At 47.2% G+C, this 24,240-nt stretch overlaps 7 protein-coding genes across 7 annotated transcripts; all 7 read left to right on the top strand.

The window, feature by feature from the left end:
- Window positions 1-2,990: 2,990 nt before the first annotated feature.
- Window positions 2,991-5,831, top strand: PFK2 (6-phosphofructokinase subunit beta; the record flags this gene model as incomplete). Its single annotated transcript, XM_018857070.1, has 1 exon — window positions 2,991-5,831. One exon carries the CDS (start codon window positions 2,991-2,993, stop codon window positions 5,829-5,831), a length of 2,841 nt encoding a protein of 946 aa, XP_018712571.1.
- A 673-nt stretch (window positions 5,832-6,504) lies between these two features.
- Window positions 6,505-6,831, top strand: METBIDRAFT_21709 (uncharacterized protein; the record flags this gene model as incomplete). Its single annotated transcript, XM_018855095.1, has 1 exon — window positions 6,505-6,831. A coding segment is annotated over one exon (327 nt), but the record flags the coding sequence as incomplete, so codon positions are not given.
- A 1,880-nt stretch (window positions 6,832-8,711) lies between these two features.
- METBIDRAFT_145993 (M20 family metallopeptidase) lies at window positions 8,712-10,627 on the top strand. The gene has a single exon (XM_018854519.1). The coding sequence runs from the start codon at window positions 9,084-9,086 to the stop codon at window positions 10,593-10,595; it is 1,512 nt and encodes a 503-aa protein (XP_018712573.1). The 5' UTR covers window positions 8,712-9,083; the 3' UTR covers window positions 10,596-10,627.
- A 1,038-nt stretch (window positions 10,628-11,665) lies between these two features.
- On the top strand, window positions 11,666-13,528 carry METBIDRAFT_39027 (pyruvate decarboxylase; the record flags this gene model as incomplete). Its single annotated transcript, XM_018857082.1, has 1 exon — window positions 11,666-13,528. One exon carries the CDS (start codon window positions 11,666-11,668, stop codon window positions 13,526-13,528), a length of 1,863 nt encoding a protein of 620 aa, XP_018712574.1.
- A 741-nt stretch (window positions 13,529-14,269) lies between these two features.
- Window positions 14,270-15,029, top strand: METBIDRAFT_86752 (6,7-dimethyl-8-ribityllumazine synthase; the record flags this gene model as incomplete). The annotated part of the gene is made up of 2 exons (XM_018859264.1): window positions 14,270-14,342; window positions 14,575-15,029. The coding sequence occupies exons 1-2, from the start codon at window positions 14,300-14,302 to the stop codon at window positions 15,027-15,029; spliced, it is 498 nt and encodes a 165-aa protein (XP_018712575.1). The 5' UTR covers window positions 14,270-14,299.
- A 1,050-nt stretch (window positions 15,030-16,079) lies between these two features.
- Window positions 16,080-21,164, top strand: METBIDRAFT_86753 (pyruvate decarboxylase; the record flags this gene model as incomplete). The annotated part of the gene is made up of 2 exons (XM_018859265.1): window positions 16,080-16,265; window positions 19,056-21,164. 2 exons carry the CDS (start codon window positions 16,080-16,082, stop codon window positions 20,721-20,723), a joined length of 1,854 nt encoding a protein of 617 aa, XP_018712576.1. The 3' UTR covers window positions 20,724-21,164.
- Window positions 21,165-23,822: 2,658 nt separating this feature from the next.
- METBIDRAFT_31042 (uncharacterized protein) lies at window positions 23,823-24,121 on the top strand (the record flags this gene model as incomplete). Its single annotated transcript, XM_018855758.1, has 1 exon — window positions 23,823-24,121. A coding segment is annotated over exon 1 (231 nt), but the record flags the coding sequence as incomplete, so codon positions are not given.
- Window positions 24,122-24,240: the final 119 nt, after the last annotated feature.

Below are 24,240 nucleotides of genomic sequence, written 5' to 3' on the forward strand. Positions count from 1 at the left end.
GCTACTTATCCAGGGCTCACTATCATGGGCTGGGACTCGTGGAAGCAATCACTGCGCCACTCAAATTTATATATTGGAATTCCCAGTCACATCATACTTGTATATTTAGCGTAGCGTAATGCTGCCAAAACTTTACAGCCTGTGCAAGTTAGAATGATTCCCAGAACCATAAAATTATCAGCCACGCATATACCACGGAACTTGCGCTCTCCGGCTTGATGCATATTATCAATATGGCAGAACCAGTCAATTGCGTGATGTTACTTTGAATCTCATCTCAAGTCTCCCTACTCACCCTTTTGTTGACTAAAAACATCCACTTTGAGTATCACAGTGCCCCGAAGATGACATCGAAATATCTGATTTTTAGAGAAACATTGCTGCCATATTCTTCTTGGGCGTTTCTCTGTTCGCGCAAGAAAATGGACTTTTGGGAATTTAGAAATCATCCTGAAAACTACATCTTCCTACACCCTTGACTGCGGTATTGAAGACAGAATCAGACTTTGCCAAACATTTACAAAACGTCAAAGCCGGAACCAGCGACCAAGGAAAAGAATCTCCAACTAGAGCGACTGCCACCAACGGATTTGACTCTGTCCTTCAAGTATCCGAGGATCGTTTCCCTGAGAAAGAAAAAAGGCACTTGACTACTCGGTACTCAGAGGACGTTGGTACAAAGACCAGGTCAGGTGCGCTTTCTGCATTTAGTCGGTCTCAAATAAAAAGCTATTTAAATCTCAAACAAGGATAGCACCCAACACAAGCTGTTTGCAATTTATCAAAATTGAATCCAATTAATGAGTTGTATCATTCGTTGCGCCACAGCACACGTGATATAGAAGTCAATAACATGATTCGTTGTGCTAATTGGTCAGTCATTATAGGAACAAAGAACTTCTTGATGCAACGAACTTTGACATCCCTGGAATTTGGTCCACAATACGGAGAATTTATTATCGAGATGATAGATTTGGGCCAGGGCCTTAGAACATTATTGAGAAGCTTTAGAAACACAATTCTCACAAGTCGCCCTATGTTTGTCTGGCTTGAGTGGCGACCTGCAATTTGCACAACTCTGCTCTCTTCACAAACCTCATAAGATCACCGCTCTTTAGAGTACTTATCTTGATATTCCTAGTATGAGTAGCAGAAGAGAGGTTTTTGCCTTCTTGTGGCCAAGTGTCAGTACGAAGATTCTCATGAACGGCTGGGAGAGCTGATTGTCTAAGTAATTGACATCCATGGCAAGAAGTTCATCAAGACATACAGGTCTTTTAATACTACTTAATGATTTGAACTTGACGTGTTGATGATGACATGGGCCACTCGATCACCTAAATTTGGTGCTGATTCGGGGTCTCTTTTCTTCACCCTCTGAGAGTTCCACATGTGCCTGTTTACCATCATTTCCATGCTTCGAATATGCTTTTGCTTATGGATTCATATCATTGACTACTGCTCTTTCAAAGTTTGATGTATCTCTAATAAAAACGATATAGTACGAGCATTCCAATACCGTGCTTGCATATCTCAAATATTCATGAAGTTCTGATTAGAAACAGCAATGATGGCGCATCAACGCACACTGGCAGAGCTTGTGAATTGTCAACGCGTTGTAGCATACAGCGTTTTGAGTCTTTGATGAGCTCAAGACTCCACTTGCGTCAATAGAAGAGAACTGCGCTGTATGTTCTTATTGGTTCCTGCCTCTAGAGTGGATCCCCGTTGCAAGGCAAACGAAAAGAAGTGCATTCTTCTCTGTCCATGTGTTAGCATTAAGAGGAGCTCAAGAATTTCCAAGATCCCATTCTAACACGCCTGGCGCCAAAACAAAGCCTGTCAAATATACAAATCAATTCCGTGTCTGAAACCTCAAAGGCTTCTTTTCGCAACTAACCGATTCCAAGGGAATAATCCAAAAAAGGATATTCCACAAAGCCCTAAATGAAGCACAGCATGCGGCAGCGCACAGCGACAAACACACGATGCTCGCCGTACATCTTAGGAATTGATAGTGGTGAAGCCAGGCGCCAATAATCGGCCGAGATATATTAGCAGCGCCGTTCGCACGCTTTATTCGGCTTCTGCCAGATACACCAGCACAATCAGTAAAGACCCCATTCATGACGCGTTTCCAGAAAGACTGAAACAGAAACCGGCCGGCCAAAACAGAGTGCCAACGCTCCACGGAAGTTTGGCAAGAACCAGCACTTTGGGGCCACCCGGTTTAGCACTCCAGTAGACCACACCATTCCCATTGCAAGAGGCCCGTAAAAACCCGCCCCGCGAGTCTCCATGCAGAACTGTCCACAGCATTCCAAGCCGCCAGACCAAAAACCAGCCAATATACGCTTTGCCCGCCCTGTGGGCAAAAAGGGCCGGGGCTCCCATGGCGGCCCTGTAAGCGCATGCTCGCGGCGCGGCCGTCGCATGACGTAAGAGGCAGCAAGAAATGCCCAACGATACAGGCCGAAAACCAAGGCTACAACGTGAAAAGCCAGCACCGGCAACCAGAGGAAACAGCCCCTAGAATACTGCAGCATCAGCCTAGTCTTTTCAAAAAACGGCTTTTTTTGGCCACGCCCAAGAATGCCCCAGCGCCGCCAGCGGCCCTCGGATATCGGGCGCCCGGTCAGGTGACGCTCGCGTCGCGCCTGCACACAGCCGGCCGCGCACTCGTCGCCGGGGCTCCCTACATTTATAACTCCGGCCTCCGAAGCAACTCTCTCTCTCTGGAACCACTAAATCTGGAACCACTAAATCTGGCACCACTAAATCTGCCCGCTGCACACATTTCAGTCTGGAAGCCGTGCACGCCCCTTTGCGCTTTTTGAGAATTCCGCTGCCCGAACCGCCGCCAGATTCCCTCTTTTCCGCCGTCCCGCTTAGCCGCCGGCGTGCTTTTATCTGGTCCGACCCACGCCAGAACACCCCCTGGAAACAGCCACAAAATCCCCGCATAACCCCTTAAACGACGCCCCCCCGATATGTCCGTGTCCTTGGTCAACGGCACGTCCGCCGTGACGCTCCTTGCGCCGGAGCCGGCGCTCGTGGCACAAACAGCCGATTTCTACGCGGATTTCGCCGGGTTTTCCGTGGAGAAAAAGACCGCCGCAGCCGCCGACTTGGCCGCCGCGGCCGGGCCGCGCATGCTCATCCGCGTGTCCGACAAGGCCGCCCCGGCGCTGGTTCTGGCAGACCTCCGGACCAAACTAGCCGCCGAGGCCGCCACCAGCGACTGGCGCGCACGTGGCCTGCACGTGACCTGGGCCGTGGCCAGCCTCAACGGCGTCATCCTGGCGCTCCGGGCCGCCCGCCAGCCCGTGCAGATCTACCCGAACGACTTGTACCCGGTGGAGGCGTACCTGGTGGACCCGTTGGGCCACGTGGTGGGCTTCACGGGCGCGCTGAACTTGTTGTCGTTCAGCCCCCACGTGGAGAAGCTCCAGCCGCCGGCGCCTGCCGCGGCCGAGCCCATGTCCACGTCGGTGTCCGAGTCCCAGGGCCCCGTGGCGCCACAGCAAACCCGGCGGAACATTGCCGTGATGACGTCCGGCGGCGACGCGCCGGGCATGAACGCGTGTGTGCGTGCCGTGGTGCGTGCGGCCATCTACCGTGGCTGCAGGGCCTATGCCGTGATGGAGGGCTACGAGGGCTTGGTGCGCGGCGGACCCGAGTACATCCGCGAGATGTCCTGGCAGGCCGTGGAGGGCTACCTCTCCGACGGCGGCACGAACATCGGCACTGCGCGGTGCATGGCGTTCAAGGAGCGCGCCGGCCGCTTGAAGGGCTGCAAGCACATGATCGACGCGGGTATCGACGCGCTCATCGTGTGCGGCGGCGACGGCTCCTTGACCGGCGCGGACTTGTTCCGTGCGGAGTGGCCCTCGTTGATTGCCGAGTTGAGGGAGAACGGCTCCATCTCCGCGGACCAGTACCAGAAGCACAAGCACTTGAACATCTGCGGCACGGTCGGCTCCATCGACAACGACATGGCTACCACAGACGCCACCATCGGCGCCTACTCGTCGTTGGACCGCATCTGCAAGGCCATCGACTACATCGACGCCACGGCCAACTCCCACTCGCGCGCCTTTGTCGTGGAGGTCATGGGCAGACACTGCGGCTGGTTGGCTTTGATGGCCGGCATTGCCTGCAGTGCAGACTACATCTTGATCCCGGAGAAGCCGTCGTCCAGCAAGGACTGGCAGGACCAGATGTGCAACATCGTGTCCAAGCACAGGGCCAAGGGAAGGAGAAAGACGGTGGTCGTCGTGGCCGAAGGCGCCATCTCCAGCGACTTGGAGCACATCAGCGCAGACGACGTCAAGGATGTTTTGGTCGACATGTTGGGCTTGGACACCAGGGTCACCACCTTGGGCCACGTGCAGAGAGGCGGCAAGGCGGTCACTTTTGACAGGGGATTGGCCACTTTGCAAGGTGTGGAGGCTGTCAAGGCCGTCTTGGAGTCCACCCCTGAAACACCCAGCCCGCTCATTGGCCTCAAGGAAAACAAGGTCGTCAGGTTGTCCTTGGTGGACGCGGTGCGAATCACTAAGTCCGTTGCAGAGGCGATCGAGTCCAAAAATTTCGACAAGGCCATGGAGTTGCGCGACACGGATTTCGGCGAGTACTTGAAGAATTTCATGGCCGTCAACTCAGCTAACCACGAGAGGCCCTCTCTCCCCATCGAGAAGAGAAAACGCATCGCCATCATCAACGTCGGCGCCCCAGCAGGCGGTATGAACAGCGCTATTTACTCGATGGCCACATACTGTATGTCCCGTGGTCACACGCCTTATGCCATCCACAATGGGTTCTCGGGGCTTGCCCGGCATGAGTCTGTACACGTCATTGACTGGTTGAACATCGAGAACTGGATGTCCAAGGGTGGCTGCGAGATTGGAACAAACCGTACTACGCCTGAAGAGACGGACTTCGGCATGATCGCTTACTACTTCGAGAAGTACGCATTTGACGGCTTGGTGATTGTTGGCGGGTTCGAGGCCTTCGAATCTTTGCACCAATTGGAGAGAGCGCGTGCCATGTATCCATGCTTCAGGATTCCCATGGTGTTGGTTCCGGCTACGCTCTCTAACAATGTTCCTGGAACAGAGTACTCTTTGGGTGCCGATACATGTTTGAACTCATTGATGGACTACTGTGACATTGTCAAACAATCTGCCTCTGCCACAAGAAACCGTGCGTTTGTCATTGAGGTCCAAGGAGGAAATTCGGGCTACATTGCTACTTATGCTGGTTTGGCGTGCGGTGCCCAAATATCGTACGTGCCTGAAGAGGGCATTGACTTGGCGCAGTTGGAGTGTGACATCAAGTCTTTAACCGAGTCGTTTGCCACAAATTCAGGTAATTCGACGAAGAGCGGAAGATTAATCTTGAAGAGTATCAACGCATCCAAGGTGTTGTCCACTGATGTCATAGCTAACATCATGCGGCTGGAATGCGATGGTGCATTCGACGTCAAAACTGCTTTGCCTGGTCATGTCCAGCAAGGTGGTCTCCCCTCGCCTATTGACAGAACCAGGGCATGTAGATTTGCCGTGAGAGCCGTCCAGTTTATTGAGGATTCGAGCGACAACATTGCAGAGTTGCGTTACGCAGAGGAGTTCCGTGCCGAAGACAAAAAGGTCACGGATACAGCTGCTGTGTTGGGAGTCAAGTCTTCGCACTTGAGATTCACCTCCATCAGACAATTATACGACTACGAGACCGAGATTGGGAAGAGAATGCCAAAGACAATCTCGTGGCAACACACCAGAGATATTGCTGACCAACTCGTGGGTAGAACAAAGCTTGTTCGCAATTGAATAAACCACCGGTGGTGAGAAATATAGATAAAAAGAATAGTTATTTGGTCATATAATTTATAGACAGACCTGTAAATGCATATAAGCACTGAGCGAGCAGGTCCTGTAGACCCCACCAAAACACCCAGGACCAGCAACTAAAACACCATGACTGTTGGCCACATCATATCCACACAAAAAAGTGAGTAAAACACAAAGCTCGATGAATCCTCGATCTCATATTGGTCCAACAATGGGTCGTGTATGTACCCACAAGCAACGGAGATACTAACAACTAGACTTGCTCAAAAGATGTGAGGAAGGCCATGTAGCCACAGCTCTAAAAGACGATATAATACGGGTGAATCAGCAGTTTGCTGATTACATAAACGGCGGTGGTCAGGCCACACCTTACGAGCGCCGGCAGGTAAAGAACAACATGTATAAGCTTTTTCGGGCAGTCGACAAAGCAGATCTTGAAACAAGTGCCACCCGGCTATCATTCGTGGGACCTCCTGTGCCACCTGCTGTGACGAAAAGCCAGGTTTTAAAACGAGAAGTGGTGAGTCAGTTTGAACCGCCCAAAACTAGTGGAAAAATCGGAGAGAGTATTCTCTTGGGCCCTGACAATGCTAAGCTGCATGTGTATCTTGAAGATCTCGAGACAAGCACGATTTTGGGTGCCAGAAAACAGGATGAATTGCCTTGGTCCATCCATGCGCAAGGCCTCAAAAGCTGTCTGGTGGCCATTCGGTGTGACGGGCCCATAATTCTACATGATGTCGAAAACCTGGTTCTTATTTTAGAGTGTCACCAGCTCCGAATCCACAACATGAGAAACTGTCAAGTCTATGCTTTGGTAGCCAACGACAGAGTCATTATAGAAGACAGTAGGGACTTGATATTTCTGGGGTTCTCTGAAGATGCCTTGGGACCTCCATGTTTTGTTGTTGACGACTTTGACTGGCCCACTTCTGAGACTGTCAATCCTCATTTTAAAATGAAGACTTTTTCTGATGATTCAAACCTGAATCCTGAAAGCCATCTGGCTGCAGAAAGCTTGCTCAGTGAATGGAAGAGGCAAATCTGTGGATAGACAATATGAGGCTTTTGGTGTCAAAATTATGTCGTTTGACGATGAATGGAGGCTATAAACTGGGCGTGGAAGATATCCGGCTGTCTTACTGACTCTGGCTTCTCAGCAGGCAATCATATGGGGCTCTCGCCAGTTATCTCTGTTATACATGTCTTGCGTACTCAAGCTTTTTGTGGGTTTTGATGAATTGGGCAACTATAGTCATTAAAAACATGATGATAGTTTTGCTTAGCAGTGAATCATCTGCGCCCTTCAATGTTAACATTTCAGGCGGTACTGCCAAGAAAAGAACAAATCGAGAATGTAACAGCGCCGTATGTGGCTGAGTGGTATGTTTTTCACGGGTTTCTTGTGGTACTCAAAGTTTTGATGCATTGTTTCAAACGTCTTCATGTGTAACTCAACCGAAAAAATATTGCTGGTAGCTTTTGATTACCCATCTGATAAGTCGTAAGTTATTGTTGTGCTTCAATAGAGATTTGTTGTTGAATGGTATACGACAGTTAAGGCTTCATCAATATATGTATGGCCGGATGAGGAAGCTATTGAGAAAAAAGCAAACCTCAATAGATGAATGGTTTGGAGAGTGAAAACAACTTGAAGTTTTCAAAAACAAGACAATAGGGCAAGGCAGGGAGGAAGGACAGGTGAAAAACATAAACAAAGCTGAGTAATGTCATTATTTCAGTAACATTTATGAAAAACCTCTACCTATAGACACAAACCGAAACTGACTTCAGCTCTGTAAGTGCACTGTCATGCTGCAATTGGACAAGGCCACGTCCGTATCAGATGGGTATATAGCAAAGCATTCCCCTGATATGATTTCAGATCTGGCAACATAGTCAGCCATAAAATACCGTGGTCAGAGCAGTCGACATGACTTGTTCCTTTATGTGCATCACCACTTTATTAGTCCATCAAAGAACAGAGATAATCTGCTAGGATTATCGCATCATGTGTATATGTAATACCATGATTAATACCGATTCCCTCGAACCCAAGTTAATTCGGTAAGCGCAAGCACATCTGCCTTGTTCTTCTTGTAGAGAACAATCTGGCTCACCTTGCTTGTTATATTTAGCTGGCTCGATTATTATGCCAACATTTGCCAATCCCATTCGGAAAGATACAAGTATGCGTTCAGTTAAAGTCCTTAAAATAATGGGCGTTATGATATATGGCTTCCTCTTACGGATCTAGAACTGGAATGTCCGGTAAACTTTCAGCTGTGCCCTACTCAAGTCTCTTTCAGGAGCCATTCCAGTGCAGAATAGGCCCGAAGTTTCATAAATTGAGCACCAGCCGTTGCGTCTAGATAATTTTCCATTTCTATATACACGTTTTTTAGCCATAGCACCCTTAGCCAAATACATCACTTGCTGAGAATTTTGGCTAGACGAAAGTATAGGTTGGTAACTCTCCTCGCCCATTACAAAAACCCTAACCGTATTTTCAAACACAGCTTAAATGCAACATCAAAGGTATACCTACAATGCTTGTGGAGTGAGAAGCTGTGCCTAAATTCAGGAAAGGTTTGAGTAATTTTGCGCCGCACATGATTGTCCTCGCCAGTAGGTTGGGCCTTCACATGCATTCATCACTATCCTGCCTTCTCCTGCTCAAATTTTACCACCCCTCCTACAAGACTCCTTGAAACTCCACCATGTGTCCTCGCCAATGAATCTCATCCATTGAAGCCCACTTGCTCGTGTATTCACGTTTACCCGTAGGAAGCGCCGCGAGACGCGCATCGAGCCGAGACACGTATGCAGGCACATGCAGTTTCTGTCCAACGACACTCAAATGACCGGTTCCCGCAGGCTTCCCAGGGTGTTCGCCGCGTAAAGTAGCCTTTTTACTTACGCGACCTGCATTTCCACACGCACGGCAGCAGGTCCTCTCCTCTAATCCTGATAAGCCAGGCCTTGCGATTCTTACTGCACCCGTTTCTTTGTCACCCAATGTATGGAAAACCCAACGAGATCCAAACCCAACGCAGTACGTATGGCGTGTATTTACTCAAGGCAGTGTCGCTCTGTGCGGTGACGTTGTTTGCCGCTTCAGGTCTCAAAAATTTCTACGGATTAGAGTCGGTAAAACCTGTAGAGCCACCCGCGTGCCCCATCCCTGGATAGATCCGGCCAGACAGCTTCTACCGAGACAACCGTACTTTGATGAGCATTATGTACGACGCGGGGTTCCGCAACCAGTCCGCCGCCAAATTAGCCGGCGCCGTCCGAATCCAGACTCACGTGACCGACTCGGCTCCGTCGGTGGACCAAGACCCGGCGTACTGGCACGAGAAATTCGCGCCTTTCCACGACTACTTGCAGGCGACGTTCCCGGAGTTGTGGCGGTTCTGCCAGGTGGAGAAGGTCAACAGCTGGGGCTTGGTGATCACGTGGCCCGGGTCCGATGCAGGGCTCCGGCCCCTATTGCTAGGAGCACACCAAGACGTCGTCCCTATTCAGGAGGCGTCTTTGGACCAGTGGACGTATCCGCCTTTTGAAGGCGTTTATGATGGCACCCGGCTCTGGGGCCGCGGCTCGGCCGACTGCAAGAATTTGCTTATCGGCTTGTTGGAGGCGGCCGAGGCTCTACATGCAGAAGGGTTCCGGCCCCGGCGGACGGTCGTTTTTGCCTTTGGCTTCGACGAGGAAATCGGCGGCGACAACGGCGCTCGAAATATAGGCCTGTTTCTTCTTGCCAGATATGGCCCGGGTGGCTTCTACGCTGTTTTCGATGAGGGTGGACAGAGCCTCGTGAAAATGGGCGATGTGGCGCTTGCTTTGATTGGCACCTCGCAAAAGGGCTCCTTGAACTACGTGGTGAGCTTGAACACGCCCGGCGGCCATTCCTCCGTTCCGCCGGACCACACGGCCATTGGAATTGTCTCCGAGCTTGTGACGCGTTTGGAAAATGCGCCGTTTCTGCCCATGTTCACGGCTCGCAACCCGACTTTTGCCCAGTACCAGTGTCTTGCGGCACACTCGGCGGAAATGGAGCCGGGGCTAAAACGAGCCATCCGACACCTGGACTCCTGTCCTCGGGCACGCCAGCTAGTGGCAGAAAAAATCTACAACTCAGACTTGACCAGTCGGTACCTTGTCACGACTTCCCAGGCGGTAGACATTATTCACGGCGGGGTCAAATCCAATGCCCTACCGGAATACGTAGAGGTGCTTGTCAACCACCGGATCGCCGTGGAAAGCAGCGTGCAGGAGGTGCTTGATCGGAACATGGCGATTGTGGGTGCGGTGGCGGACAGGTACGGGCTAGGCATCGACGCCGGCGGCAGCGAAATAGTGCCCCGCACCCAAAACGGCCATTTCTCTATTTCTTACATGGACCTGCTTGAGCCTGCGCCTGCCACGCCGGTATACGACGAGCACTGGGCACTTTTGGCTGGTACTTTGAGACACGTATACGAGGAAGTATGCGAGGGAACAATGGCGGAATTCGACGGCACGCCGATCCTCCCCGTGCCTGGCATGGCTCCTGGAAACACAGACTCCAAGCACTACTGGGATCTCAGCAAGCACATATACAGGTACCGGCCCGGCTTGGTGCCGAATGTGCAAGCACATGCACACGGCGCAGACGAGCACATTGTGTTTGACGCCCACTTGCAGATCATTGCATTCTACTATGAGTACATACAGCTGGCCGACTGGGCTCGAGACTAGGAGAGGGCCATGTCGACTTTGGACATCAAGCTGGTTTGCGCTCAGTCCCACTTGGGCTGCGCATCAAATGGATTGTATGGAGATGCGTGTGTGGAAGAAGTAGGAATTGCAATCGAATGAATCCATTGTGTGTGGAAAGCACTGGATGCAAATGAAATTGAAATGAGTCTTCTCAGCAAATGCCTCTATATTCACAAGAGTGTTCAGATGACCAAGAAGGTGCCGAGATTCTTCGCCGTTCAGCCGCAATGCTATGTTGCTGGGAAAGTAGCAATAGCTCACGCTCAAATAGATTTGGATGACTGGCTGGGTTCTTCGTTCAGATATGAAACGCTTAAATAGCACAAGGAAAAAGAAGCCCATGCAATTATCAATGGTTCATGGAAACAATTAAGAAGGCGAAAGCGACGGTCGTGAAGCAACCAAGTCTTTCATATTCAAGAGCTAATCCCGTGGGCAAGAAATGACGGTATGATGCCAGTTGAGTCCAAGTCTGCCATCCTCGTTTCTGAGCCTTGCTTCTCAAAGTCAGTCATGAGGGTCACGTCTTTTTTTCTGGAAGAGCAAAAGTTGAAAGTCAAAAAATAGACTCCAGCTTTGTGGTGCCCGTTACACTCTTTACTGCACCTCGTGTGCTTCTCTTAGCTTTCTAAAATAAAATAAGAGAATTAATTATTGAGAAAAGAAACTTCTCAAAGTATGCTTATGATTTGTCCGGAATTCTGGTGATCTACTCCCCAAGAATCGTGTGCATGTTAGGGTTGCCTAGACCCCATGACTAGCCTCTTACCTGCACGGCATTCTTGGACGTGAGTTCCCCTCTCAGTGAAGTTAAACTTCATGCGGGGCGTCAATTAAGTATGAAACAACAGGCTAATGCCGACATCCTGTAGCACTCCGAAAAAATGGCAGAGCCTCTCTCGCTTACGGCTCTCTAAAGTGACACGTATATAAAGTTGGCTTCTTCCTCCAAGTCGGTAAATCAGAAATATCTTAAATCAAAAAGTTTATAGTTCGCTTATCTCCCAACTGTTTTTTACTTGAATTATTCAAAACATACTTTAATCACCATGGCCCCTGTCATTACTAGTGCACCATCAGAAGAGAATATACCTCAATATTCTGCTACTAGCGAGGAGATTCCTTTAGGTGAGTACCTTTTTCTCAGGATCTGCCAAGCTAGTCCTAAGATACGCTCCGTTTTTGGAATCCCCGGTGACTTCAACTTGGCTTTATTGGAGCATCTCTACACTGCCTCTGTCGCTGAAAAGGTTGAGTTTGTAGGATTCTGCAATGAGCTCAATGCAGCCTACGCTGCCGACGGATATGCCAAGGTCATTGAAGATTTGAGTGTGTTGATCACCACCTACGGCGTGGGTGAGCTTTCGGCAACAAACGGCATTGCAGGTGCATTTGCCGAATATGCCCCGGTCTTACATATTGTGGGCACAACTTCCACCAAACAATCCGACCAGGCACAAAGTGTTGCGCCTCAAGATGTCCGAAACATCCATCATTTGGTGCAGAACAAAAACGCGTTGGCGGCACCTAACCACGACGTGTATAAGTCGATCGTCGATGGGTTTTCGGTGGTGCAGGAATCTTTGGACCACAACGTGCTTTCCAACTTGGACAAGATCGACAATGTGTTGATCACGATTTTGCACGAGAAGAGACCGGGCTACATATACATTCCTAGCGACATTCCCGACATTACCGTTCCTAAGGCAAGATTGGCACAGCCTTTGGATTTGAGCGAGCTCAACAACGAGGCATTATTGGCAGAAGTTTCGCTAACGATTTTGAATAAATTGTATGCGTCCACAAGCCCCTCCATCTTGGGAGGCGCATTGACGGACCGCTTCGGGGCCCAAAACGCTTTCACTTCTTTTGTTGAGGCCATGCCCTCGAATTTCGTGAAGTTGTTTTCCACAGCTCTCGGAAGAAATATTGACGAGGGCTTGCCAAACTACATTGGCATTTATGCAGGCAAGTTATCCTCGGACCCCGAAGTCAATGTTGCTATTGAGAATGAAACGGATTTCTTGTTGTCGCTTGGTCATTTGAACAACGAGATCAACACTGGAGTTTACACTACAGATTTGAGCCGGGTCTCCAACTACGTCGAAGTGCATCCAGACTATGTGTTAATTGACGGGGAATACATAATCGTGAAGGATGCGAAAACTGGAAAGAGACTGTTTTCCATTGTCGATTTAATGGAGAGTCTTGCTGCTAACTTTGAGCCTGAGAGACTCGAACACAATGATGGGGAGACTCACATCAGAACCAAGCCTGAGCTCAGACAATTATCGCTCACAGACGATGTTCCCGCAGAAGTGCTTACCCAAAACAAGTTGATTGACTTCTTCAACAGCTACTTGCGTCCAAACGACATCTTGATTGTGGAGACATGTAGCTTCCTCTTCGGCGTGTCGGATATCAGGTTCCCGAGAGGCGTGCGGTTCTTTTCCCAAAACTTCTACGGGTCCATTGGGTATGCACTCCCAGCAACTTTCGGTGTTTCTAGAGCCGAAAGAGATTTGGGTACGAACAGAAGAGTTGTCTTGGTTCAGGGTGATGGCTCTGCACAGATGACAATCCAGGAATTGTCCACGTTTTTGAGATACGAAACCCAGGCTCCTGAGATTTTCCTTCTCAACAACGAGGGCTATACTGTGGAGAGAGTTATCAAAGGTCCAACGCGCTCTTACAATGACATTCAAGACACTTGGGACTGGACCGAGCTCTTTAAGATCTTTGGAGACAAGAAGGGTGAGAAGCACGTGGCCGAAAAAATTAATACTACGAGTGACTTGGAAAGTCTTGTTGGCCACAAGGCTAGTGCTAAGATTCGCTTCTATGAGCTTAAGCTAGCCAAATTGGATGTCCCTCAAAGGTTGATAACTTTGGTCGGGAAGAGATCTTCTTAGAAAGATCGAAGTTATATATACAAAAAGCACTCATTTCGAACAATAAATTACAATAGTTAAATAATGTCCAGCTTAGAAGGAACTTGACAGTGAAGGCCTAGAAGTTTTTTGAGTAGGGAGCTGGCGGTCGTCCTTTGCTAGGTGGTGATATATCTGATTTCAGGTATGGGCCTGATCGATAATAGTGTAGAAATAAATACCTTGCATCAAAGCCTTCGGTTCAATGACCCACTATATTTAATTGGATGATGATGCAGGAAGCATAGGTCGAAGACCAGAATACATGAGTATCGGCATTCTTCGAGGAATATGGATAATGGTTCATGCGAAAGATGACACACGTTAAGAACATGCAAAAATGAGATTCGACGTTTTTGAGTTTTTGGAAATAATTCACTCAGAACGCGGTTAATTTTTAAGATTATTTTGCAAGATGTTGTATTTTTCGTTTATGCTTCACGCAATGGTATATTTTTTGGTATTTATGTTTCGCACCTATTCAGGTATCTGACAATATTAATAAAAAATTTACATGTAGTCACAAGTTTGAAGAAATTTCCAGATAATGTTTCATTCTTCCGCTCTATCTCTCTTTATTTTGAATTTCTGCAACCTGGCGCTGCCAAAGGCTTTTTTCATTTCGGTAACGATGTTCCGGTCACGTGACTTCGGGCAACATCCACTGAAGTCCGCGTCCACCTGTCTGACAAAGCGCACTAGTCCTGCAATATCTCGTCCGTAGATAAACCACTAAACCTATAAGAAATCAAAATGGCTGTCAAAGGATTGGGTCAGGTTGACCAAAAATATGATGGTATGTTTATTCTGTGAATCGAGTGATTTGTGGCCGTCCAGCACGTGACGTAATTAGGCCAGTCGCATTTGCCTTCGAGGATTCATCATAATTTATAATATCGAACACAAGACTCTGGTCATGATTTCCGCCTCACACTATTTTTCTGTTTGTGGCAAGTCTCCTAGTCAAACAAGAATTTAATCAACGGCCAGGGCTCACTGTGTGTCAATTTGCTCGTACTAACAGACAGGCTCTTCGTTGAGAATCGGTATTCTTCATGCCCGTTGGAATGAGTCCATCATCGCCAACTTGGTCAAGGGCTGTGTTGACAGATTGAAAGATTTGGGAGTCAAAGAAGAAAACATTATTGTTGAGTCCATTCCGGGCTCTTTCGAGTTGCCTTATGGAACCAAGCTCCTCACCGAAAAGTACCAGAAATTGGACCAGCCTTTGGATGCTGTGATCCCCATCGGTGTTTTGATCAAGGGCCTGACCATGCACTTCGAGTACATCTGTGACTCTGTGACCCATCAGTTAATGAAGCTCAATTTCGAGCTCGGACTCCCCGTTATTTTTGGTGTCTTGACATGTCTTACAGACGAGCAAGCCGAGGCCAGGGCAGGGCTTATTGAGGGCAAAATGCATAACCACGGCGAAGACTGGGGAGCGGCTGCGGTTGAAATGGCCCTGAAATTCAGGGTTTAAATAGATTGTAAAACAGACCAATGAACAATTTTTCGAACACAGATGTATGTAGTGGACTTGTTGATGGAATTAGTGGAAAAATGTACAAAAGACGTCCCCTTTGTTCTGGGCTTCCTGTTTCTCGATGAAAATAAAGACGATCGTCTGGTGTGATAACAGTATGCCTTCGGGTGGATGGTAGCAACCGAGACGGTTTGGAATCAGCCCAAAGCAATAAGAGATGGGATCAGATATATATCATGATTGAAAGCCACTAATTTTTCTCGACCAATTTTAATATCTTGACGTGTTCGCCCATTTCACGTTAGAAGGAGTCTTGGTCTTAAAAATTATAATTAAGAATGAACATTTTGAAGGCACCGTCTCATGCACATCATCAATATTCGCCGTCTGCTTATCGTATCTTTAGATGCCATAGTGAATTATTTGAAGAGGTACCCTCTTTTTTTGTGTCGACAATCCGTATGATACAAATGCTTCTCAATTATTCACTGAGATTGGGCCTTTTATGGAAAATATCAAACACCAAGAAGCAACGTTGACCTCTCAAATTGAAACCTGTCACTAGAAGTAAGCAATTCTTTGGCTTCAAAAAAAAAGTTGAATGTTTGAATAGCAATCAATTATTTTTCTTTCATTTGAGGATCTGACTGGATATTCCCGCCCCCAATATGTCTTTTGTATCCATATTTCGAGACGCGTGAAATCCAATACAATGCTCTTACCATAACACTTATAACAACTTCAATGCTCATCCACTTAGCGAGACTACATAAGAGTACATCTTGTATTTAGTACAAAAAAAAAACACGTGAAGTTATAATTCGCAAAAACTCATTCTTACAATGACAGGCTATGGACCAAAAAGTGTACAGATTCTGCGACTTTCCGGCTTTGCAGCGACGCAATCACTCCAATATTTTCAGAAATTTTACCAAGTACAAACGTGCTAAAAAGCCAATTATTGACATCCACCCACTTGCTCGAAATCATCTCTAGCAAAATATATTAAGCAATCTTTGTCTTCGAAAACAATCAAATAATTAGATCATGGCGCCAATCACAACAGCATCTTCAGAAGAAGGAAGTGCCCCACTCTCCACCGAAACACAGATTCCTTTGGGTGAATATTTGTTTTTGAGAGTATGCCAGGCCAGCCCCAAGATTCGCTCTGTCTTCGGAATTCCCGGTGATTTCAATTTGGCGTTGTTGGAGCATCTCTACACAGAGTCAATTGCTGCAAAATTAGAGTTTGTGGGGTTCTGCAACGAGCTTAATGCCGCATATGCTGCCGATGGATACGCAAAGCTTATTGATGGTCTTAGTGTTTTGATCACCACTTTTGGCGTTGGCGAGCTTTCAGCGTTGAATGGCATTGCCGGTGCCTTTGCCGAGTATGCTCCCGTGTTGCACATTGTGGGAACAACTTCAACAGAACAGGCAGAGCAGGCTCGTATCGCCAATATTCTGTCTGTTAGAAATATTCATCACTTGGTACAAAACATAGACCCATTGGGCTCGCCAAACCATGATGTGTATAAGTCGGTTGTGAAAGATTTTTCTGTTGCGCAAGAATCTTTGAGCTCTGATATAACACACAACTTAGAAAAGGTCGATAGAGTTTTGATTTCTATCTTGCAAGAAAGACGGCCAGGATATCTTTTTGTTCCACGGGACGTCCCCGATATTATGGTTCCAAGCAGCCGCTTGAAACTGCCCTTGAATTTCAATCTGGTTTCAGATGACGGACTTTTGGCCGAATTGTCTCTGAAAATATTGGCCAAGTTGTACGCCTCTAGAAAGCCTACTATATTAGGTGACGCTTTGGCTGACCGGTTTGGAGCGCAGGAGGTTTTGGACAGATTTGTGGCTATCTTGCCCGTAAATTTTGTCAAGGTGGCCACGACGCCCATGGGGAGAAATTTCGATGAACATTTACCCAACTTTGTTGGTGTTTATAGTGGAAACATGTCCTCTGGACCTGATGTTATTCAAGCTCTCGAAAAAGACACGGACTTCTTGCTTATTCTTGGTTGTGCCAATAATGAAATTAACTCGGGGGCGTACACCAGTGACTTCAGCCAGGTCTCAGAAGTAGTGGAGATTCACCCCAACTACGTTTTCATCGATGGCGAGTACACTATTGTGAAAAGCAAAAAGACGGGAAGACGTCTGTTTTCTATTGCTGACATCATTGGCGAGTTATGTGCCGACTTCAATCCTCACAAGCTCGTGAACAACAGTGAGCTACTTGATAACATCAAACTGGTGCACAAAGTCAAGCACTTTGCTTCAGATAACAGTGCAGCTGATTCAATAACTCAAAACAAATTGACTGACTTTTTCAACAGTTACTTGAGACCAAACGACATATTAGTATGTGAAACCTGCAGCTTTCTCTTCGGAATCTCCGACATAAAATTTCCTAAAGATGTCAGGTTCTTTTCTCAAAACTTTTATGGGTCCATTGGGTATGCACTTCCCGCAACTTTTGGTATTTGCCGAGCCGAGAGAGACTTGGGCACGAACAGAAGAGTGATTTTGATTCAAGGAGATGGCTCTGCACAGATGACAATCCAAGAATTGTCCACATTTTTGAGATACGAGATCCAGTCCCCAGAGATCTTTCTCCTCAATAACAGGGGATACACAGTGGAGCGAGTCATTAAAGGTCCAATGCGTTCATACAACGACATCCAAGACTCATGGAATTGGACCGCATTTTTCAAGATCTTCGGGGACGAAACGGAAAAACAACACGAAGCCAAGAAAATCACCACGCAAGCTCAGTTGGATTGTCTTCTTGAGGAAAATGGAACCTCAAAAATACGCCTCTTTGAACTTGAATTAGGCAAGTTGGATGTGCCACAGAGGTTCAACACCTTTCTTGGGAGGAAATAGGAAATTAGCAAAATCGATCAAATGACCTTATAAAGGAGCATGTAGTATGGAACCTTGTGATAAGCTCTTCTTTAGAAATAAAATCTCAAATTTTGAGTGATGTCAGAAATAGAGCCCTGGAACCTTTTTGATGTAATAGAAGTTTTACGAAGAATGTTTTCCAAATTTGCAATCATTAACATAAACTTCTCTGAACATCATTCTGAATTATTTTCGAATTTTAGCAGTTTGAGGATCATTTAGAAATTTTTCATATTTAAAAAGTCACATACTGCTACAACCACAATATTAATTCATATACAAAGCTAGAAAAGCGAAACCGAGAATACTCGAAGAAAATAGGTAACTTCATTGCACACATAGGACTGGATTTCAGGTGTACGGATATGCAAGTACCACTAGGACATTCTATGCAACAAATGCTGTTTTGGGAGATCAGAATAAAGCGCGGAAATCCATTAGTGAAATCCAGATAATGGGCAATACTTTCACAGAAATGAGGCTCAAAGAGCTCTCCAACCTGGTGCCTCAACAATGTTCATGTAAACCCAAGTCGGTATCAATACAATAAATTTATTAGGCTATTTGTAAAAGCAAAGGAACTCGAAAAACAAAAAACACACAAAGCAAAGAAAAAGAAAAAAGAAACAAAGTTGTCCATCAAGCCCGGTGTGCGATTCAATGCCTATTATTTCCATTTGCTGGGTTCTGCCATACTGTGCGAAAACATATACCAGAGTTTTATGCAGCGACTGGTAAGAGTTCGCGCTAATTTCATAGTATACTACTTACAATTTAAGCTGAATACATAGCTGATTCATATATACAAATACAATTCAAATTCCACTCGTATGAAGAAACGGCCCTCTTTTTTTATCATTGATCTACCAAAAAAAAAAAAGATTTCTTCTCTAAAGCAATATCTTAGAAGCACTCGACATGTCACCCATTGTCATTCAGGCCCCATCCAAAGAAATGCCTACTTTGTTCGAAACACATACAACACTTATCCCTTTGGGTGAATATTTGTTTTTGAGAGTATGCCAGGCCAGCCCCAAGATTCGCTCTATCTTTGGAATTCCCGGTGATTTCAATTTGGCATTGTTGGAGCATCTCTACACAGAGTCAATTGCTGCAAAATTAGAGTTTGTGGGGTTCTGCAACGAGCTTAATGCCGCATATGCTGCCGATGGATACGCAAAGCTGATTGATGGTCTTAGTGTTTTGATCACCACTTTTGGCGTTGGCGAGCTTTCAGCGTTGAATGGCATTGCCGGTGCCTTTGCCGAGTATGCTCCCGTGTTGCACATTGTGGGAACAACTTCAACAGAACAGGCAGAGCAGGCTCTTATTGCAAATGCAGAGGAGGTGAGAAATATACATCATTTGGTTCAAAATAAAAACTCTTTGATGTCTCCTGATCATGATGTCTACAAGCCCATTGTAAAGAACCTATCGGTGATTCAAGAATCTTTGGATACGGACACCTCCAAGAACTTGGAAAAGATTGATCGAGTCTTAGCAAACATTTGTCAGGAAAGAAGACCGGGCTATCTCTACATTCCCAGCAATGTATCGGATATTATGGTTCCTGCTAGCAGATTGCAGCAGCAATTGGAAATAAGCGAGTTGACCGACGAGGCGTTGTTGAAAGACGTAACATGCAGAATCTTGGACAAGTTGTATGTGTCTGAGAAACCCTCGGTGTTAGGTGATGCTTTGGCCAGCCGGTTTGGTGGCCAGAATGCTTTGGATGACTTTGTGGAAGCAATGCCTTCGAACTTCGTGAAGCTCTTCAGTACGCTTTTGGCTCGAAACATCGACGAAACATTGCCCAATTTTGTTGGCGTCTACGGGGGGAAGTTGTCGTCAGACTCTGGCGTGGCTGCGTCTCTTGAGCAAGACTCCGACTTCTTGTTGATTCTAGGCCATACAAACAATGAAATCAACTCCGGTGCCTACTCTATGAACTTTGGGCAAGTTTCAGATCTGGTGCAAGTGCATCCAGACTACATTCTCATTGATGGCGAGTATGTTCACACAAAAGATCCAGCCAGTGGAAAGAGGCTGTTTTCGATTGTCGACTTGATACAGCGACTCGCTGCCCAATTCAAGCCCACCCGGCTCATGCACAACGATGGCAAGGTCAACAACATCAACGTGAAACGAGAAATCAAGCAGTTTGCGTTGTTGGACAAAGTGCCGGCGGAGACTATCACGCAAAACAAGTTGGTGGACTTTTTCAATGCCTACTTGCGGCCCAACGATATTGTGGTTTGCGAGACTTGCACTTTTCTCTTTGCAGTGTGGGACTTGAGGTTGCCCCAGGGCGTCACGATCATTGCACAGAGCTTCTACGAGTCAATAGGGTATGCGCTCCCAGCGACGTTTGGCGTTTCGAGAGCAGAAAGAGATTTGGGCGGCAAGCGCCGAATCATTTTGATCCAGGGCGACGGGGCGGCCCAAATGACGGTGCAAGAATGGTCCACGTACTTGAGATACGACATTCAGAACCCGCAGATCTTTCTTCTCAACAATGAGGGCTATACCGTGGAGAGAATCATCCAGGGCCCCACCCGCCCCTACAACGATATCCAGGACACCTGGAAATGGACGGAGATCTTCCTGGTTTTTGGCGACAAGGCCGGCGAAAAGCACGAGACACACAAGGTGAGCACGGCGGGCGACTTGGACCGTCTTCTCAGGCGCAAGGCCAGCCCCAAGATACAGCTCTACGAGCTCAAGTTGGGAAAGTTGGACATTGTCGACAAATTCCGCGTCTTGCGCGAGTAGCGCATCGGAAATGCGATTATACGGTTTGCAAAATTGATACCCGATGAGGCTGTGCACGAGAATCTGAGTCGTGCTGGTGGCCTTTGAGGCAGCATCTGCATTTATCTCGGGGTTACTGGAGCTAGCCCCAGGCATTCCAGCAAATAGTCAATAAAACGAGAAAACTACAACGGTGTCAACACACCAAGTAGGTCTATATGCGAGTGGATTAGTAAAGAGAGTAGGTTAATACCAAAATTTAGAAGCAGAGAGAATGTTAATGAAGTGAGGATGTTAATAAACGAGGTTTTTGAATACAGCCCCTTCCCCACGCCCCCTCCCAATACCGCCCCTCTTCCTCCAACCAGCCCCCTCTTCCTCCCACCGGCCCCCACGCAGCACATCGGCTCACACTCGCTGCGACGCTTTTCCATTGCAGTGAGTGTTGTGGGCGATATCTTGCGAGACGAAGTAGTATGGGAGAAACAGACACGGCCACCAATGCCTGGGTCACGTGACGCACGGCTTGGGACGCGGCCTGGGTCTGGCGGCGCTGTGCAGTACCCGAGCCCAGTGTGGCTTTGCAGTAAATAAACTGGGAGGTGGAACGACCAGAAAAACGGGAATATTGTGGATTCTAGTAGCATCGGAAGTTTGGAGTAAAATCGGATGTCTGTAGAAGCATCGAATGTCTGTAGAAGCATCGAATGTTTGTAGTAGCATCGAAGGGTTGTAGTAGTATCGAAAGGTTGTAGTAGTATCGAAAGGTTGTAGTAGCATCGAAGGGTTGAAGTAGCAACAAAAGATTTTTGTAGCATCGAAGGGTTGTAGTAGTATCGGAAGGTTGCAGATCGGAAGTTTTTAGTAGCATCGCAGGATTGTAGTAGCATCGCAAGATTGCAGTAGGACCGAAAGTTGGCAGTAGCAGCAAAAGATTGTAGTAGTGGTAGCATCAAGATCTAGTGGCATCGCAAGATTCTAGTAGCATCGAAGGGGAAATAAAGACAACGGTATGAACGGGCACTTTTGCAGTGGGGTGTGCATCTCCGCAGATTAGTGGCCTATAGACACGCCGGCTCTAGAAGCCTCCGGGCCATCCCTATATCGACAAGTCACAGAATAATTTTCCCCCTTCCATCACTCAGCTCTTCAGATAATATCAGCGACAATAAAAAGACATGGACGCTTGCAATACTAAGAGGTGATATCCGACACCAGGCTATAGCTTGACCTAGATTAGGTGTTCCCTCTTTCGCGCCCATTGACACTAATCCTTCAAGCCACCAGCAATCAGATATTTATGCGCTCTTCTCGTCATAGCCTTCTTGGCGGATGTGAGGATTTGGCTCTATTAAAGTTCAGTAAGAGGGCGGCGAGTTGATCTCTGCTGCAACTGGCATGAACCCCCACGTGTGACTAGAATGCCTGCGAACAGGCGTCCAAGAAATCAAGGGCAAGACGGAAGATGGATGTCAAGTTATTAATATTAAAACAGGATAGCGGGTGTTGCCCGTATCAGCCAAGAACGTAATAGACACAGTGTGCTGGTATTTTTGGTACTAGTACAGAACACAGTGAATACAGTAAGCTGGTATTTTTGTCAATCCAGGGCATCGCATGAAACATAAGCTAGTGGAAATCGTGAGAGTATAGATCTCAGATCCTAGTATCAGTTTTTGCCGATGATCTCCGAAAGCACCTGCTCCATCTATGCACATCTGTTTGGGTGCCGTCAGATATTATGTCAAAACCCTAATGAAATGACGTCCAACATCTAAAACTTTTCCCCATTTGATCCACCTAATCTAAATACCAGAATCGTCGCCCATATTATTTCGAACTTGTGATAATATAGGGCATGAGCACGTATGTCTTCCCGGGGTCCCTCACAGTTATTATGCAACTCGACATAGATGCCGATCCGCGAATCGACAGCCTGATTTCGCAGCCATACTTTGTTAGGCGGCCGACTGCAAAAAGTCACTTTTCCTATATAAACAGGTGTTCGCTCCACCTTTTGCAAACTCTCGTCCATCACTCCCTTCTTCACGAACATACGCTTCAGCATGATTGCACAAGTGATTTTTTGCTTCAGACTCATCAATTGCGTTTCGGAATTCGCCGCGCTCTGCCTCACAGGCTATTTTCTTGTCGTTCTCCTTATTGAACTCTCGGTCCAGGCAGAATCTGCCACCATGGACTTGAACGTTGTTCAAATCGAAGAATACTACTATGGCCCCTCTAGGGCTGAGCCTGAGATTCTGACTCTTGGTGGGAACACTAATGCTGATTTCATCTCAATTCAAATTGCTGTTGCCTCTGGTCCCTTTCATCCCAGACATTCAAAGGCCACAGAAACAGACTGCTCTACTGCCTTCTCTCCATCAAGCGACGGTAGCTTTTGGGAATTGTCCGACGGGGACACTGGTGCTTCTTCCGTTCTTTCTTCTATTTCAGACTCAAAGCTTGGCTCCTTGGCTGGTGGTATCTTTATGAAGCCAGCCGTAGTTGTAGACTACACTGAGACTGATGAGATCAAAAGAACGCAAGGAAACTTGATCCCGGACAACAATTCTATTCTCAATGGGGAACTTGAGACGTCCAAAGTGGAAACCATCGCTCTGCTGCCTGCCGCTAACCCAGATATTGACATGGAGTCTGGGTGGCAAGTTCAGGGGAGAAAGCGCAGAAATTCTCGCAAAAGAACTGGCACAAAAGTGGAATCAGCTTCTGGGACTGGGACAGTTGTTTCTTACAAGGAAATCACCAGTAAACCAGAATGTCCCGTCGCCAAATCTCCTCTTTCTAATAATCCTTTTCTAGTTTTGGCCGACATAGATGAGAACGACTACCAGGAACCGCACCCAAGCAGACCACACAAGAATGTTTCTGGAAAGCTCGAACTCTCTTCCCTTGCAAACGTGACTCCTTCCAGCTCTCTGGCAATGGACTTGACTATGGGAAACGACGAGGTGCTTGACCTGAGTGTAGTCAGCAATGGTATGGACATGGCTTTCGGATCTACTGATGAGAAAGATCTGGGACTCAACCAAGAATACACTCAGAATTTGCTCCAAGAATCTCGCCAAGACGCGGGAGAGAATATGGGCTCCAAACATGTCGGAACTACTGTTGAAATGCCTGATATTTTGGGATCTAATATTTCTAATGATGTTTGGAAATTTCAAGGCAGGAAACGCAGAAATTCTCGGAAAAGACCTGAACGGAGCGTCACCATGGCGACAACAACGGAATCAACCCTGACTGATCAGAAGGGTTCCTTGGGGTCAACCCCACCAATGAAACAGCCCTCCTCTAATTTGAATCCTTTCCTGGTGTTGGCTGAAATAAGCGAAGAAGATTTTCAACAAGCCACACCAAGAAGATATTTATGTCTCGAAAACTGAGACAATTGCTGGCCACTGAATCAATGGACAGCATCGTGCTACTAATTTGTTAGCGACATTCTCGTAGACTGATCAAAAGCGGTTGAAACCGGCCCTACTCTCTATTTGTTCTGGAACAAAAAAAAAAAAAA

Source organism: Metschnikowia bicuspidata, assembly GCF_001664035.1.
Source record: "Metschnikowia bicuspidata var. bicuspidata NRRL YB-4993 chromosome Unknown METBIscaffold_2, whole genome shotgun sequence".
Classification (NCBI taxonomy): domain Eukaryota; kingdom Fungi; phylum Ascomycota; class Pichiomycetes; order Serinales; family Metschnikowiaceae; genus Metschnikowia; species Metschnikowia bicuspidata.

What these genes read in the sequence shown, in the direction of transcription:
- METBIDRAFT_145993 (XM_018854519.1), top strand. Translation starts at nt 9,084, where the DNA reads ATGAGCATTATGTACGACGCGGGGTTCCGCAACCAGTCCGCCGCCAAA.